The sequence below is a fragment of the Lissotriton helveticus genome, chromosome 9 (assembly GCF_964261635.1).
Source record: "Lissotriton helveticus chromosome 9, aLisHel1.1, whole genome shotgun sequence".
NCBI lineage: Eukaryota > Metazoa > Chordata > Amphibia > Caudata > Salamandridae > Lissotriton > Lissotriton helveticus.
Window position 1 is genome coordinate 1217604222 of NC_136070.1, and position 17961 is coordinate 1217622182.

The 17961-nt window shown below is 46.3% G+C and overlaps 1 protein-coding gene across 1 annotated transcript in view; it reads left to right on the forward strand.

Annotated features, from left to right (window-relative positions):
* The window catches only part of IFT122 (intraflagellar transport 122), a 402329-nt gene that overhangs the window by 349804 nt on the left and 34564 nt on the right, over positions 1-17961 (forward strand). The window contains exon 28 of the mRNA XM_078661691.1: positions 1201-1365. Within this exon, the coding sequence (XP_078517817.1) occupies positions 1201-1365 (165 nt within the window). The remainder of the gene's footprint in view (positions 1-1200; positions 1366-17961) is intronic.

The following is a 17961-nucleotide window of genomic DNA, read 5'->3' on the forward strand; positions in this document are numbered from 1 at the left end:
CCTCACATTCCTCACCTTGAAACTGTCTTTCTAGTTATGATACAATTGGCACACCACTTCAGGCCCTTTTGGTCCAGCCTCCTTATACCACTTTTTTCCAGACAAGCTGGTGTGATGTACTGAAGAAGTGTTCCTACCAAAGGTGGTGAACCTTTTCATGCCAGACCGGCTTCTTCCAACCTTCTTTGCGCCGCCTGATCCCTTGAAAGAGAAATAGAGACTCCATTGCTTGGATCCCAAAAGTGCATTGAGCCTTTAATTTATTACATGTCTTCATGTTGCTTACTGGCAATTGATGCACATGGTCATGGAACACTACCGCCTTCGCAGCAAGAACCTAAGGAAAGGTCATTTTCCCTGTTGGTTCCTGCAGAAGTTTTTGATCTAAGGCATTCCACAAACTTACCACCTTGGAGGTACTGCTTTGGTATCTGTACACAAGGGGAGAAATCTGTGATTAGGAGTTTAAATCAGAAGAACAAGTTAGTTACCTTCGATACCGTTCTTTTGGGTGGATTACTCACTGTGTTCCCACCTTTGCGTTTGCAAAATGGCCTCTTTCCATCTAAAAAAGTCCTGCACTCTGGGTCTCTCAATTCATTATAGGCTCTGCATCTTAGGGTGTGGACAGAATTATGCGAAGAATCTGACGGTTCAAATGGTAGGTTTGTGCTTATATGCAGCTCAGTGCGTCACTTCCGAAGTAAAACAGAGCAGTCATGGAATTTCATAACTCCAGCTACTGGCATGCAGGAGCACTGCTTTTTGAGTTTTACGGATCCAACCTGGCACCTGGGGATATTCACAAAGCTTGGTATCTGGGGTTAGACTGAGTGTCAGTGAGAAAAAGCGTTATCGAAGGTAAGTAACTTGTACATCTTGAGGCAGTGGAGAAAGAACTGATGAAGAAACTGCAACTTAATTATTGTAAAAAAAACGTGGTTTGCAAAATTCAGTAGAGGAAAGTAAAGTGAAATATGCATATAGCCTCTTAGAACTGATGAGTCTTCGTTAGTTTATAGATTAATTAAACAATAAAGAGAGCTTTACAATAAAACAAGGTGCAATCATACCATGAAGTTAGACAAGGCTGCGTCAATTGTAGCATTTTTTTCAGCAATTAAGCAATGTACTATATCCTTAAGCCATGAAAGAATGTATTAATCTGACTTTGCTTAATTTCAACTGTGCTTTATGTAGCAAGGGGGCTCGGAGTTTGTGCCCGTGGTGGTGAATCGCAGTGTTCTCCGGACAATGAGCAGGAGGGATGTGATGATTAAACGCTGGCCAAAGCCCTTGCAGTGGCAGTACTACCGCTCGCTGCTCCCAGATGTCTCCATCACCATGTGCCTCTCCTGTTTTCAGGTAAGACTTCCCCTTGAGAAGAGAAAGTGTTGTTAACAGATCAACTAGAATGTGACCTTTGTAAAGGTAGCACAAGTGTTACTTTAAAAAAAGGTGCACAGTTTTAGTTCTCCAATATTAGGGGTGTCTTTCATAGATTCACATGCCTGAATCATTCCCCGTCGTCCCACGGTACATAAAAAAGCAATAAAATGCCATAATAACATAGGAAAAAAACAGTAATTCCCAACCAGGAAGTAAAGTAGCAAAAGCTACAGGAGAAAAAACTTCCACACTCATGACTATCCTAGTCATTTTGAATAGTCCAAACTACAGCCAATCAGGCGAAAGCACCCACCAGAATGTTCTCCCCGGAGGCAGAGGCTCAGGCTCCCAGATTTTCTACCGCACGTCGTTTGAAGGGAGTCTCCCTGAGCTCTGCTCAGTTTCTTCTCTTATTTCAGTTGGATTCTACTTTTCAAGAATATCTTCTAAGAAATCTTTATTTAGAGCATGTGACTCTTGTGGTAAGCTCCCGCTTTTTAAAGAGGATCCCCACAAAAAGTGCATATATTGTCATTATCCTGATCACCAGGTCAAGGACTGTAAAATTTGTAGAACCTTCCCTCAAAAGACCCTCGGGGACAGAGAAGGTCGCCTGCTTTTGTGGCTACAAAAGCTCAAGGATTCCGATAATCCTGTGTCTGAGGTAGGCAGTATTGCCTCTGGTTCTATTTCAACCTCTAAGAAGAGGCCTGCGACTGAGGTGTTAATATCTCCTGAGGCTAAGGTGGCTAGGAAACGTCTGCCATCTAAGGGGTCTGACAAGCCTTCTACTCTCAAGGCTACTCCCCCAGTCAAGGAGAAGGAGGGACCATCTACACCCCCTAGAAAAACTTCAAAGAAATTGCCTCTGACTTCTGAGAAGAATTTGCCTCAGATTCCACCACTGTCGTCGACGGCACCATCTTCAACTCCTTCGTCGACGAGGATCTCCATCGACGCTACATCTACGTCGACGGTAACATTTTCTTCTCCTAAGCCTCATATGATCATGTCGACGGCGGCTTCTTCGCCTACTATGGTCTATGTTTCTGTCAGACCTCTCTCGTCGACGGCGCAGCTTTCATCTGCCGTCGTTGGCGCATCGTCGTCGACTCCTCTGAAGAAAATCCGGTCGACGAGAGTGTCGACGACATCTTCGTCGACGCCTTCTCTTCCGTCGACGAAGAAGCTACCATCGGCAGGCTCGTCGACGAGTTCCACTCCGTCGACGACGATTCCATCGTCGACGAAAATAATTCCGTCTACGAAGTCCATCCCGTCGACGAAGACCGTCCCGTCGACGAAGACCGTCCCGTCGACGAAGTCTGTTCCGTCGACGAAGTCTGTTCCGTCGACGAAGTCTGTTCCGTCGACGAAGTCTGTTCCGTCGACGAAGTCTGGCCTGTGTACGAAGTCTATATCGTCGACGACACCAACACCTTCGACGGACCCTTCATTGTCCACGTCGACGACGACCTCGTCTAAAGCTAAATCTACTGCAATGAATCCTTCAGTGGAACCAACGTCGACGCCACAACTATCCTCTTGTACTGCTTTACAGGTCTGGTCACCTTCTACGGTTTTCCTGACGCCCAAACAATCTTTGCTTCAGAGACGTGGGTCGACCGTGGAGCTCTCACCCCTGCATATTTCTCCACAAAGGATACCCCTGCAGGTGCCTGATAAATTTCTGGATTCTGAACACAGTGAAGAAGACTCAGACATTGGGGAAACCTTTGGCACAGCTACTAGTCCATCCGAGTTAAATATCAAGTATCAAGAGGACGAACAGGATGATCAGCAGTCACCTGAACATATGCTGTCCCCTGTAACAGATGTCCCTGCCACGCAGGTGCCGATCGCATTGCTCACCAACCTTCAATACATGTTGGATGACTACTACAAAAGGTTCCCACCATCAGAATCTACAAGCTCGGTGCCTCCTACACCTGCTACGGAAGCACCTATACCAGACTTTCAACCACTAAAGTCTCCTCCACCTCGGCCGTCCACTCAGCCTGAGGATCAACAGCTTTCAGATGAAGAAGACCAGAGAGAGGAAGGCGAAGTGGATGATATGTCGGAGTGGGATGAATATCAGGTGCAAACTCCCTCTCCATCACCTCAGGCTACCTCGGACTCACCACCAGTAGATGTGGGTGGTTTCCACCTCTTGATGGAACGGGCTACTAAGCGTTTCCATATTGATATGGAGCAAACAGAGCAAGAATGTTTTCTTTACGACTTTAAAGACCAGCCTAGAAAACAAGTCAAATCCATACCGATCATTGACTTTATCTGGAAGGAGGGTATAAAAGTAATGTCTACTCCAGCATCCATTCCTCCGGTCTTGCCACGCATTGAGAAGAAGTACAAGGCACCTGGAAAGTCGCCTGCGTGCCTTATAGGACAGCCGAAACTGAACTCAGTTATCATCCAGGCGGCGCAAAAGAGAGCTAGAAACCCTTCATCTCAAGTTGCAGCCCCACCGGACAGAGATGGCAGGCGCCTGGATGCCATTGGAAAACGCGTTTCAACTATGGCAGCTACCACAGTCCCGGCTGCTAATTCTTTGGCCACCCTGGGCAGGTATGACCAGCAGATGTGGTCGGACATAGCTCCGTACATAGACCTCCTTCCTGAGTCATCTAAATCGGAAGCGATGAAGATCTTGCAGGAAGGACAAAGAATCTCAGAGGAGATTATTGATTTGGCGGTTGACGTCGCCTCAACTGGTTTCCGGCAGCTAGCTGGTGCTGCTGTCTTGCGTAGGCATGGGTGGCTACGATCTACTTCTTTCCGTCAGGAGGTACAATCTAAGGTATTAGATATGCCTTATGATGGTGAATTTCTGTTTGGCCCGCAAGTTGAAGAAGCTCAACAAACAATAAAGAAAGATACAGAAACAGCAAAATCCTTGGGTACACTTCAATTTCGCAAGCCGCCCTTTCGAGGAGCGAGAGGACGTGGATCGTTCTCAAACAGAGGTGGATACACTCAACAGTCTTCCTACAGACAAGGGAATCAGCGCTACCAGACCCAGCGCTATCAAACCTACGGCCAGAGGAGAACTAATTATTCCCAGAACAGGGGAAAAACTACCTACCGCGGAAAGGATAAGCGCCGATGAGACCCGTCACCTGCCACCACTACTACCCCATTCTCGAGAAAAAGTTGGAGGACAGATATCAAAGTTTTACTCAAATTGGCTATCGATAACATCAGACAGGTGGGTCCTGGATATTGTAGCCAAGGGCCATGCCTTAGAATTCGACCATTTTCCTCCGAATGTCCCCTCAAAAGGCCCACCTCCAGCTCACCTGGAGGAGCTATTTGCCCAGATCAATTTGATGCTAAAGAAAGGAGCAATCGAGAGAGTACCTCAAAATATGAGGGGAATGGGATTTTACTCCAGATTTTTCCTAATAAAGAAGAATTCCGGAGAATGGAATCCGATTCTGGATCTCCGTGCCCTAAACAAATATTTGAAAAAGTTAACATTCAGGATGTTGTCACTTCAGGAAATACTGCATCTTCTAGCAGCGGGAGACTACATGACCACCTTGGATCTCCAAGATGCATATTTCCATATCCCCTTCTTACCTCGCCACAGAAAATTCCTGCGATTCAGAGTGACTGGCAGGGATTACCAGTTCAAAGTACTTCCCTTCGGTCTACGCTCGGCGCCAAGGGTGTTTACAAGGGTCTTAGCCCCAGTGGCTGCTTACCTCCGGCTGGAGGGGATTCAAATATTTCCATATTTGGACAACTGACTTATCAAGGCCAGTTCTTACGAGGAAGCAGACAATCATCTACAACGGTGTCTGAACCTTTTTCAGTCCCTGGGTCTCTCCATCCACTTCAGCAAATCCCAGTTGATACCATCACAAAGACGGGCTTTCCTGGGAGGAACCTTGGACACCCAGTTGCTCCAAGCCTTCGTCTTGGACGAGAGACAAATCAAGATACAAAATATGGCTGGAGGTCTACTTTCAAAAAAGTCAGTTTCAGTTCGACAGTACAAGTCCTTTCTGGGGATGGTATCGTCTTGCATTCCATTGATACCAAATTGCCGATTCAGGATGAGGCCTCTGCAGGAAGAACTGAGCTTACAATGGCTACAGGTCTCCGGCTCTTTCGAGGATCTCATCCAGATCACACCTCACATGCGGAGTTCCCTCCTCTGGTGGATGCAAAGAAAACATCTGCGGCACGGTTGCGCTTTCCTCCAGAATGCGCCAAGCTTTACGATCACCACGGATGCATCCCTCGAGGGCTGGGGAGCTCATCTTCAGGGCCTAACTATCAGCGGCAAGTGGAACCCTCAACAAAGATGTTGGCACATCAACCGGCTAGAACTGAGAGCCATTGTCCTTGCACTCAAAGCATTTTGTGCAATCATCCAGGATGCCAACGTGTTGGTACGCACAGACAACACAACGAGCATGCATTACATAAACAAGCTGGGAGGAACAAGATCACTTCTCCTTTCTCAGGAAGCCCAAAGGCTATGGACATGGTCAATACAACACAACATCAATCTTCAAGCGGTGCATGTTCCTGGAACGGAGAACGTCTTGGCAGACGCACTCAGCAGGACAACCGTGTCCACTCACGAGTGGGAACTTCATCAGCAGACCGTGGATCGGATTTTTCATCTATGGGGTCATCCAGACCTAGACCTCTTTGCAACCAAGACCAACAGCAAATGCCGATTCTTCACAAGCTGGCATCCCCACAAGGACTCTCAGGAGAATGCGTTTTCGATCGACTGGTCTCTGACATATGCGTATGCTTTTCCACCAATTCCGCTAATTCCCAGAGTCCTGCGGAAGATGAAGAAGGAGCCATGTCGGCTGATTCTAATTGCTCCCAGATGGCCTCACCAGTACTGGTTCACAGAGGTCCTTCTCCTATCGGAGTGTAAACCGATTTAGCTGAGTCCAATTCCGGATTTACTCTCCACTCAGAACGGCCAGATTTACCATCCGGATCCAACATCGCTGAAATTTGCGGCCTGGCGCCTGAATACCATGAGTTTGCCCATCTAAACATCCCCACGGATTGCAAGGAAGTTCTGGCCAAGGCAAGGGCACCTGCTACCATAAAGACGTACAGTCTTAAATGGAAACGTTTTTGTGTCTGGTGTCGTTCAGCTGGAATTCACCCCTTTTCAGCTAAACCAGAGGAGATCCTGCCTTTTTTCCTACATCTGGCTTGTTCAGGATTAGCTCATGCTACCCTAAAAGTTTTCCTGGCAGCGATTTCACGGTATCGACAAGATGGGACTAATTCTCTTTACTCTGCGAGAATTATACAGCAATTCTTTAAAGGCCTTTTTAGAATGTTCCCTCCGGTACGTTGTCCACCTCCATCGTGGCATCTCAATGTAGTGTTGGCACAACTCATGCGACACCCATTGGAACCTATCCACAGAGCAGATCTGAAATTTCTTACGTGGAAGGTGTCACTTCTACTGGCTCTAACTCCTCTAGGAGATCAGCGATATGCAGGTTTTTACTGTTCTTCATCCTTTCTTACAGTTCACAAATGACTCTGTGGTGCTCCGCACCAATCCGAAATTCATTTCAAAAGTACCTTCGGATTTCCATCTGAATGAACCGGTGCTTTTAAAGACATTTTTTCCTAACCCTCAGACACCTGCGGAAAAGGCATTGCATACTCTGGACATTAAAAGATGTCTAAAATTTTATTTGCAAAGAACATCTACATTGCGCAGGTCTGATCAACTATTTGTCACTTATGGAACAATTCGTAAGGGACAGGCAGTTTCTAAACAAACAATTGCAAGATGGATATCTGCAGCAATTGCATTTTGTCATGCTCAAGCAGGAAGACCTCTGCAAGCAGCTCCTAGAGTGCATTCTACAAGAGCAGTGTCTTCCTCTACGGCATTATTTGCTGGAGTTCCTCTTCAGCACATCTGCAGAGCGGCAACCTGGGCCAGTCGCCATACTTTCACCAAACACTATTGTTTGGATGCAGCCAGCGAGACTGATACTTCAGTGGGTCGAGCAGTTCTACGAAATCTTATCATCTAAGGTGAGCCTCTGTATCCCACCTCCTATTCCTGCTGTCAGACGCTTGTTATGCTTCTGTTATGCACATGATCAAGTGATTGCATTCTACTATGCTTTTACTGATGTTCTTTTACATATTGCATTGTTATGTGCTTCTAATATTGACAAGCTTATGCTACCATTAGCGTCTGCCAAGCACAGATATGTACTGCTTTCTACTCTGATTCAGGCATGTGAATCTATGAAAGACACCCCTAATACTGGAGAAGAACAATAGTTACTTACCTGTAATCTGTGGTTCTCCAGTATTGGTGTCTTTCATAGATTCACATACAACCCGCCCACCTCCCCTCAGAGGCTCTTGGGCTACATTGGTTTACCATCACTCCTTGCGAGAAAATCTGAGAGCCTGAGCCTCTGGGGAGAACATTCTGGTGGGTGCTGTCGCCTGATTGGCTGTAGTTTGGACTATACAAAATGACTAGGATAGTCATGAGTGTGGAAGTTTTTTCTCCTGTAGCTTTTGCTACTTTACTTCCTGGTTGGGAATTACTGCTTTTTAGGGCTCGGACTCCTCCCCACTGAAAGTGGGAGGAGTTTGAGAACTAATGTTAAAGAAGAAAAAAAAGAAGTATCTCCTAGGGCTTTGGCCGAGACAAATTCCACACATTCCTTAGCGTGTTCTGTCATCTGGCCAGTGATTCGTCTTCGTTGTGTTGTCGTTTTAATAGGCTTCAAGTGATAGGGTAAATGTAGTTTTGTTCCGCCATTTTGGGCATATTTCGTTCGTGCTCGCGCAAAGAAGTACATTAATTATAATTAGGAGCTGTCAGGGTGGCCGTGTAATGCATTCCAGATGGTGTGCGCGCGTTCACCATCTAGCAGTGTGTTTGTCTGGCGCGCGTCCTCCTCACGTGCACACAGGCATAGACGCCGTGTGCGGCTCCTTCCTGCCGGCCCGGGGAGCTGCTCTGCAGCTCTCTGGCTCACCCCCCGCTATGCGACAGCACTGTGTTGCATGTATGTGAGTAAATCCAGCCCGTGTTTCAGAAGTGTAGGGAACCACAGACGGGTGGGTATAGAATGTAATCCGTATATTCTTGACTACTTTAAAACTCAGTAACTATCTACTTTTACAGCACCAAAAGGCCGTGCTCAGGTGTCAGCACACTCGACGCAGTTGTTTTTCACTGCTCGGAACTGCATTTTAGAAATCTGAGGTGAACGAGGGCCCCGGCATCAGTGTGATGTGGGGACCAGTGTGGTTAGAGCTTGGGCACGCGCTGTTCCTTGTTCTTACCTTTTCCCAGGGTCTCAGATACGGACCACTAGGGGGCAGTAGATTCATGGGTGCAAACCCAGGCGTATTATGTTAAACGTAGCTTTCGTGATTATAGGCAGTACGACGCACCCAGTCTTATCAGCCTTGGGCTCGGCTGCGGATCCGGGAGCGAGCATTGCAGCCTCCGTCGGGTTTTAGGACTGGAAGCGACAAGAGTGATAAATACCGTGACTCCTCGGCATGTGAGTCTCAGCTGAGGCGCTCCTGGCGGCTTCTTCTCTGCCCGCGCCCCTGTCAAAGCGCCACTTGGAAATCTAAACACGCTCATCTCTGCCCCTGAAACGTGTAAACATTTAACGAAACGCGGCTTTATAGATGAGGGCCGATGCCAGCGACCGGCTGGGGAGGCCCCAGAGGCGGGAGGCATCTGCTGAGCGAGCCGCAGCGGCGAGTGACAAGGGTCAAAGGACCTGAATTTTAGTGTGTCATTCACCAGCAGTGCAAACCGATTTGCCACACCCTAGAAGGTGAAGAAAAATGCAGTGATACCTGAAGTTCACTCGTAGGTAAACCCCATGACATAGTAAAACGGAACCCTTCTTAATTCCAACATGGATGCACATCTAGAAAACAATATAATTTGGTGGTTTGTTTAATATTGATACACCTACACGTGCTCTTGATTGTGCGCACAGGCCCTGCAGGTTATTAGCCTTACACTTGTGAACTCAGTGCTCCTGTCACCTGGTTTCTAGCCACGTTCATCGCCATTGACTATAGAACGCTGGTGAGCAGTGACTTGAGCTGAAAACCGGCTGCATAATGTAAAACACGAATGTCACCTGAACAAAGCATGTTTGGGAAGCTGCGTCAGCAGGCAGGGTGATAACCGTTGTTATGTTATCGCTCTTAGCATGTGTTCGGCACACAAGAGCTCTCTGCACCAATTAATCTGGCACACGACATCCCTTGCAGGTGGGGACGAAAGAAGTGGCACACAGCTGTGCGTTTATCACGGTGTCATTTATGCCTGTCAGAATCGTGGACAGGTATACATGAAATATTACTGGGAATCCACTTTTCAGTATTTTAAGCAGCTAATATTTAGACACACGTTTGTAACGGAGGAGCATACTGCCTGCGAATTGTGAGACATGCGGCTAAATTATAGCAGATTAGCCCCGAGGCTCTCGCGCATGCGCAGAAATCCATTCCACTTCCTATGGCTCTTAATATTTAGGAATCTTAGAAGCTTTGACCTTGTGTACACGATACACTTATATCAATCCTCACTGAGGATCATTTACGAACGTGTATAGCATGCAAACTTCATCACTTTAAAAGGTGGAAAAAGTTGGAAACAAACTTCTTGTAGAGGGTTTGAGACACCATTGCAAAGACAGTCAATGTTCTGTGAGTGACAGAAAGCCCAGGAGAATCACGTCGAATGGCTTGTGCACCTGGGGTACCAAGGACACAGTAGTTTCCAAGCAGCAGCTGTGTTTTCAGACCTATGAAACGAAGGCAGGCTTTCATTCACTCAGGCCAGAGGCCACCTGCCCAGCTCAGTGATGGGTGAACCCCTCCATCTTTCCCGAGTATGTGATCTCATTCAGGTCCAGGCTGTTTTCCTGGGTCTATAAATGTATTCCAAAGCGCTGAGGACTGATTGCTAAGCTGTGTTACATTGGTTTGATTGTGCTCTCTTGACATGCTGGTGGGGACTAGGCGTGCCTCTGTTTTTATTTATGGTGTTAGTTTAAAAATGTCTTTTAGTAACTGTCATTTTGTGTTTTGGCCTGTTGTTTGCATTAGCATTATAAGGGTCAGAGGCTATGCCTTGCTCTAGTAGTGAGTACTGAGTAGACTAGTGAGTAGAGTAGTCAGTAGAGTAGTGAGTAGAGTAGTGAGTAGTGAGTAGAGTAGTCAGTAGAGTAGTGAGTGCAGAGTAGTGACTAGAGTAGTGAGTAGAGTAGTGAGTAGTGAGTGCAGAGTAGTGAGTAGTGAGTGCAGAGTAGTGAGTAGAGTAGAGTAGTGAGTAGTACATCACAGGCAGCAGCTGTGCAAGCATCTTACACTCACAAGGAGACCACAGGCAGCTGAGGTGCAAGCTTGTCCCACTCACAAGAAGGACATCACAAGCAGCAGCGGTGCAAGCTTCTCACACTCACAAGAACGACATCACAGGCAGCAGCAGTGCAAGCTTCTTACACTCACAAGGAGACCACAAGCAGCAGAGGTACAAGCTTCTCACACTCGCAAGAAATACATCACAAGCAGCAGTGGTGCAAGCTTCCCTTACACACTGACAGCAGGTACTGTGCCAAGGCAGCAGCAGCAACAGAGCAAGAGTCCCTTACAAAGAACAGGAACAGCACAGAGATGCACAATGCAATCTTCTCATACTCACAGGCAGCAGCGGTGCAAGTTTCTCACACTCACAAGAAGGACATCACAGGCAGCAGCTGTGCAAGCTTCTTACACTCACAAGGAGACCACAGGCAGCTGAGGTGCAAGCTTCTCCCACTCACAAGAAGGACATCACAAGCAGCAGCGGTGCAAGCTTCTCACACTCACAAGAACGACATCACAGGCAGCAGCAGTGCAAGCTTCTTACACTCACAAGGAGACCACAGGCAGCAGAGGTGCAAGCTTCTCACACTCGCAAGAACGACATCACAAGCAGCAGTGGTGCAAGCTTCCCTTACACACTCACAGCAGGTACTGTGCCAAGGCAGCAGCAGCAACAGAGCAAGAGTCCCTTACAAAGAACAGGCACAGCACAGAGATGCTCAATGCAATCTTCTCATACTCACAGGCAGCAGCGGTGCAAGCTTCTCACACTCGCACGAAGGACATCACAGGCAGCAGCTGTGCAAGCTTCTTACACTCACAAGGAGACCACAGGCAGCTGAGGTGCAAGCTTCTCCCACTCACAAGGACATCACAAGCAGCAGTGGTGCAAGCTTCTCACACTCACAAGAACGACATCACAGGCAGCAGCAGTGCAATCTTCTTGCACTCACAAGGAGACCACAGGCAGCAGAGGTGCAAGCTCCTCACACTCACAAGAAGGACATCACAGGCAGTAACGGTGCAATATTCTCACACTCACAAGGAGATCACTGGCAGTACACACCACATGAACACACTCCATAACACATAGCAACAATACATTGGCATTTACAATGCCATTAGCTCAAACTCAAAAAATCCGAGCCCGATTGCATTTCTAATGCTTGTTTATTTCTTATATTCATATGTTCATAACCCACTTAGCTGGTTACTGCACTGGCTTGTCCATTCAAAGATATTTTGTTTAAGATTTATGGTCTTGAGCAGGCATAGGTTAAAAGATAGAAATAGTAGAAAGATCTGCTGGCATGGACTTTTTTTAAATTTCATTTAAAATCTGATTGTCATTGTGAGATGCCAAGAAGTGGCCGTAATATGTAGCGAGTTGGAACCTGCAGGGAAGAACTAAATTAGAGTCCTCCATTGGCCAGCCGCATGTGGTAGATCTCTCTTCAGTTATTCCATGCCTGATCAGATGTTAATGGTGGGTTTATTGCTGTGGACCAGTACACTACTGGGTGAGGGACACAACCCTTAGCAGTTTTATCATATGTGAGTGTAAAAGTGTCAACCAGTAAGGGAATCATTAGGCTGCCTGCATGAACTACCATTGACTGTCTGACTGCTGAATGTCATTGCATTTGTTTTAGGGTAGATTATATATTGTATTGTAATTGAATTTATATATCGCTTACTACCACTGGCCGGGCATTTTTGTTGTTTAATCCGGGCAGCAGGCTGCTCCTTGTCCAAGGGTTAGCGCTTTGTAAATTTCTGTTTGTTATTGGGATCCGTCTGGTGCTCTAGGGGACCTGTTCCATTCCTTTGCTCCAGTTTCTATGTGGTAGATTACATAAGTAGGAAATTAGGTGTGATCTTTAGTGGGAGAGAGTGGGTATGAGAATTTCATGCATTAGTTGGCTGCATTTATATATGAGCTACAGGAGATCAGGTATTGTAGGTTGCAAGAGTATGATATTTAAAGGCGAAGTTGTGATCTTTGAAATAAGGCATGGGCAAGTTGCAGATGTAGAATAATAGGGATTAAGGCAAATATACATGTGTCTTGGAGTAGGATGTACTCAGTGAATGCAGTCATGTAGAGGATGGAAAGGAAGGAGAGAGTCATTTGAAAGAACATTTTAGTCGACAATTGGAACAGGAATGTTGCATTTTACGTTTTTTTTGCTCCATACGCTCCTCTGTTTTCCCTCTGCTGATCAGGGTGGGATGAAAGAAAACAGAGACATACAGCCTGATTCATGTACATGCCGTTTTGCGTGGCCCTAATAGCGAATCATAGCGACTCGCTATTGAGGACACGCAAAACGGCATTCATGTAGGAATTGCTAATAAAATAGCGATTCCTACATGTTCTTTATTTGCGAGTAGCAATTTGCTACTCGCAAAAACTCCCCATTCATTCCTATGGGCCAAGAGGCCCATAGGAATGAATGGGGAGTATCCCTTATTTGCGAGTAGCAATTTGCTACTCGCAAATAAGATAGCGATTTTAAGGGTGCCAGGGGTGTCCAAAGGACGCCCTGTAGCACCCCTAAAATGCACTTTTGAACAGGTGTTGCGCACACACATGTCCAAAGGACATGTGTGTGTGCAACATGCAACTTAGAAAAATGCTTTTAAAAGCATTTTTCTGAGTTTTTGCTATTTACCGACAGGTCTGACCTCTCGGTAAATAGCAGCCCCAAAAGTGCAAAATCGCAATTTCTTGATGTGTCATGAATAGCATTTGAGGAATCTCTATTAGAGATTCCTTAAATGCCATTCCTCGCAAATATGCGAATTCTTAAATAGCGATTTTTGCATTTGGGATTGTGAATACCAAATGCAAAAATCACACTCGCAAAGGGCCAGATTCTCAGAATCTGGCCCTTTTGCGAGCGCTATTGCCTACATGAATCAGGCTGTAAGTGAATTTGTGTAAAAGGAATGCTTCTCAGGGTAGATCGCACTGGGCCGTTTTCAGTCTAGAGCACCCACAACATAGGCACAATGAAGTGTGAGTTCCTGTAGCAGTAATCAGTCACACATTAGGAAAGGCCCTGCCTAGAAACATCCTCACCTGAGCAAATGAAACTGAGGCCTGACCCATCATACTTCCCATCTCCCAAACAGCAGTAGTCAGGAAGAACAAGTAATCACTAGCCTATCCCCAACCTAGTAGCTTCCATTGGACAATTATGCTTTGGGGTGGACTGACAAACAACCCAAAACAGCGATGTTCTGGCATCACTTGTAATATATGCCATGTCTACAAAAGAGAAAAAGACTATGATGGGCCAGTTTCCTGAGTAGCGACGATCACACCTCATGATGAAACACATGTGCTGCTACTATGACCAAGGCTTTCTTGAAGACACGAATAAGCACATTCACTTCAGAATACAAAACTTAACATGGGCTAAAAAGTGTCTGTCTTTCACTGTTGGCATTTAATTACAGAGTATCTAGACCTGGGCTTTTGCCCTAATTATGCCTAGGGGTTCAGCCAGGGCTTGTCAGGAGGCCACTGCAAATTTGCACCACCCATTGCCCCTGCCTGCGCTGGCAATAACAGCTACTAACCATGACACTTCTACAAGGGTGACAATTTGGACTATTCCAGGCCGCCCAAAGCTATAAGAATGGCTTGAGCGCTGGTATTAACCTCATAAGTGCTGCGCACGACCAACGGCCGACGGCACCACTACCTCCGTAGTGCTGCCGTCGGCCGTTGAACGTTCCAACTGCACCTGCGCAATGGAACGTCCAGCACTGGAGCTGGACGTTCCATCGCAGCTAAGGTGTTAAGTCATTTTTTATGTATTAAACACCTGTTGTTGTGTTCATTAGACAGACAGTGCCACCATGTGGATGATTGCTATAAGTACTGGTGCCGACACTTAACTGCAGGTACCTAGCACCAGAAACCACCAGCTAAAATTAAGCACTAGACTCAACCCACAAAACACTGACAGAGCTAAAAGTAGACAACTCGTGCCTGGGGTGCTTTCAGTTCTGAGGGCCAATGCCCCAGCAATGGGGGTGGACTGCTCCATTTGGAATGGTGCCTGACTGCCTTGCAAGCAGTTGATCTTTTATTCATGAGGTGCTCAGGAGCACAAAGTACATGGGATGAAATTCTGCACACTGGGTGGATCCTGCCTATAGACAGCAATTTTTTTTGTTCTAATCTGAACAGTTTAGAAAGTCCTTCCTGCTCTACCAAAGGTGCTAGAAGACCATACTAATAGCAGGCTGTGTGTTACATAAATGTCAAATAACTAACAACAATATAAGTGCTATGTCTACATCTAGATAATTTCTAGTTGTCAGCATTCCCAACACAGTCTTTGGATTTCAGCTGAAAAGGTTACGGATATCTGCAATAGACAGACCCTCCAGCTTTTCGCGATTTCGCGATTTGCAAAATAATCGCGAAATCAGCTGAAGGGCGCGATGACCGCGAAATTGACCTTTTTGGCCGCGAAAAAGGTCTTCGGCATGCAGCAAAAAAGATGGTGACATCTTATTGGCTGAACGTACCTACGTCACCACAGCCATAATAGCTTCCTGCTTACTCCTCCGGCTTCTATGAGCGTGGCTGCGTGCGATTTAGATGGACTGGCATGCCTCCGAGAAAACCGAGCAATAGCCATTTCTTCATTTGACTGCGCACGCATCAAGATTCCCTCAAGACACAGAGGGTTCTTTCTTCTTCGTGAAGCAAGACACGACACCAACATTCTCACCTAGTATCCCAGTACTCCCACAACATTCCTGTACCTAACACTCCGCTTTTCATTCCTCTCACCAAAAGCCACTGCGCATCTTCCGTTTCATGACATGCTGTCAAAACTGCATTTGCATCGCCTTTTGTCTTAAAATGACTGCGACGTCATAATGGAACCTTAGGATTAAACAGGCGGGCAACTAGAGCCAAATTTCGGGGGGGAGGGGGCAGAAAATATTTCGGGGGGGGGGGCTAATTCTTCCAACCACGGACAAAGTGGCTGTGAGAAGGGGCGACCACACAACAAAAGCCTCATTTACAACTAAATTGTCTTTTAAAGACCTGTTAAGTAATCGGGTGCGGCTGCAATTACATGCTCGCCAGCCCGCGAAGCTGTGTCAGCCCGGGCTGACAGGCACGACGGGGGGGGGGGGGGGGCTCAATGGGTGTTGCGTGCCTGGGATCAAAGTAATAATGTATTTCTCCTTCAGTGCTAAACCACAAATCATCTGATCATGGGCAAACAATTGTATTTTGCCATACCTAAAACTGCAATGTATGCACTAGAAAAGCACTGGTCCCCTGTTAGATGGAGTGAGTACGTCTGCCATTGACGCCTCTCAGAGGGTTTATTGTTACAGAAAGCAGAACTAAGAATACCAGAGCTTGGTCTCATGGAGAAGGATGGGGCAGCTTTACCCAGGAGTCTCTGGGCTGCCTGTGATTGTAATATAAAACACGTTTCCCCAGAGCCCATTCCTCCCTTACCCGTCAAACAACAGGAGGCAGGAAAAATTAAAATAAAAAAACGGGCGCCGTGACAAAATATGAAGCGCAGCGCCAGTGCATATTCAAGTTATATGCATGTTGGCCGTGAAGCGGACATCATGGTGCCTCCTCCGATAGGAAAAAAAAACAGTTTAGATTTCTTATTTTCCAAGAAGCCGGTAAGAGCAGCTACCGGCCCAAACAGGATTAAGAGAGCCAATGGAAATCTTCTGATTGGTTTATGTTGGCGGCTGAATACACTTGAAGCCTTTAGTTTAATTACGCCAGTCTGCGTAGAGCAATATTTAACATGCTTACATTAGCCATGGCAATGCATTTCCACCCACTACGATCCTGTCCCCTAGGGTACCTGAGGAAGCGGAATCATGCCTCATGGGTCCAGGAGGCAGTGGTGCCCGGCAGGGGTTCGTACATGGGTGCTAGAATATCCCAGGGAGAAATAGGATCCCCTCTCATGAGGTTAGGGTTGTAGCTGTGCTTCCAATGAGCTGAAGACACTTTAAACATGCCTATTTAAAAGTGGAGTACTCTGCTAAAACAGTTTCCATCGAATTAAGGCTGAAAACGAGTGATATGAGGAAAATAAAGTGCCGCAAAAATGCCGCTAAATTTCCATATTTGTGCCGCTAAATTTCCATATTAGTGCAGCTAAATTTGCTAATCCATGCCGCTATATCCTGGGGGGTCTGAATAGATGACTGGAACATTTTTACTATGAAAAACACACAGACTCTCAAAAACTGTTATTTATGAGAACTATGGGCCCAATTCACGAAAGTAATCTGAGACAAAATCCTAACTTTACGACTAGGATTTTGTCTCAGTTCAACTTAAGTTTGCCTTAAATTTAACTTAAGACCAAAACTTAAGATTGACTGAGAGAAAATCCCAACTTTAGCACTCCTAAATGCCTTCTGTGAATACCGAAAGTCGGAAAGTTAGGATTTTGTCTCAGATTACTTTGGTGAATCAGGCCCTAAGTGGCTATATTTCCTTAAAGGAAATCCAGGCATTCCCTCACTAAATCACATTCATTCCTCTTATGAGGAAGCCAATGATAGTGGGAGAAACAGAACAATAAAAAAATAGTTGACGAAGCAAATAAGCCTCACCCACGAGTGCCACCAACTCCGACAAAGCCTCTCCTGGCGTGTTGTACAGCAGCGCTTTCCATGCATAAGGAATGGTACAGTAGCATGTGCAGTAAGTCCTGATATCATCAGGGGGCCAGTGCTGTAATGAATGAAGCCAGATCATGGATGCAGCAGCTATTATTGAAGCGCACCCGTCTTGCTCCCGTGAAATGTGCTGAATTTCTCCTGGTGTAATTTGCCAACACCGGTACACAATTCAGCAGCACCGCATGTTGTCTGTTTTCTGGTCACAGCAGCAATGTGCAGGCATGGGTGGGGTGGGGAGCTTTCTTATTTTACATTCCAACTGGACCCAAAACAAAGGCCAAATTTAAAGAACCATCAGATCTCCTTTTCTTAGGCTCCAGTTAGCTCCCAGCCAGAGTCAAGCTCTAACACCTAGATGCCCACAATGGAGTGGAAACAAAGGCACACAGCTCATCACTTCACAAGTACTTTGATTTGGAGGCAAGCTTTTGACTTTCTTTGACTTTTCTTAATCCCTGTATATGAACTGGT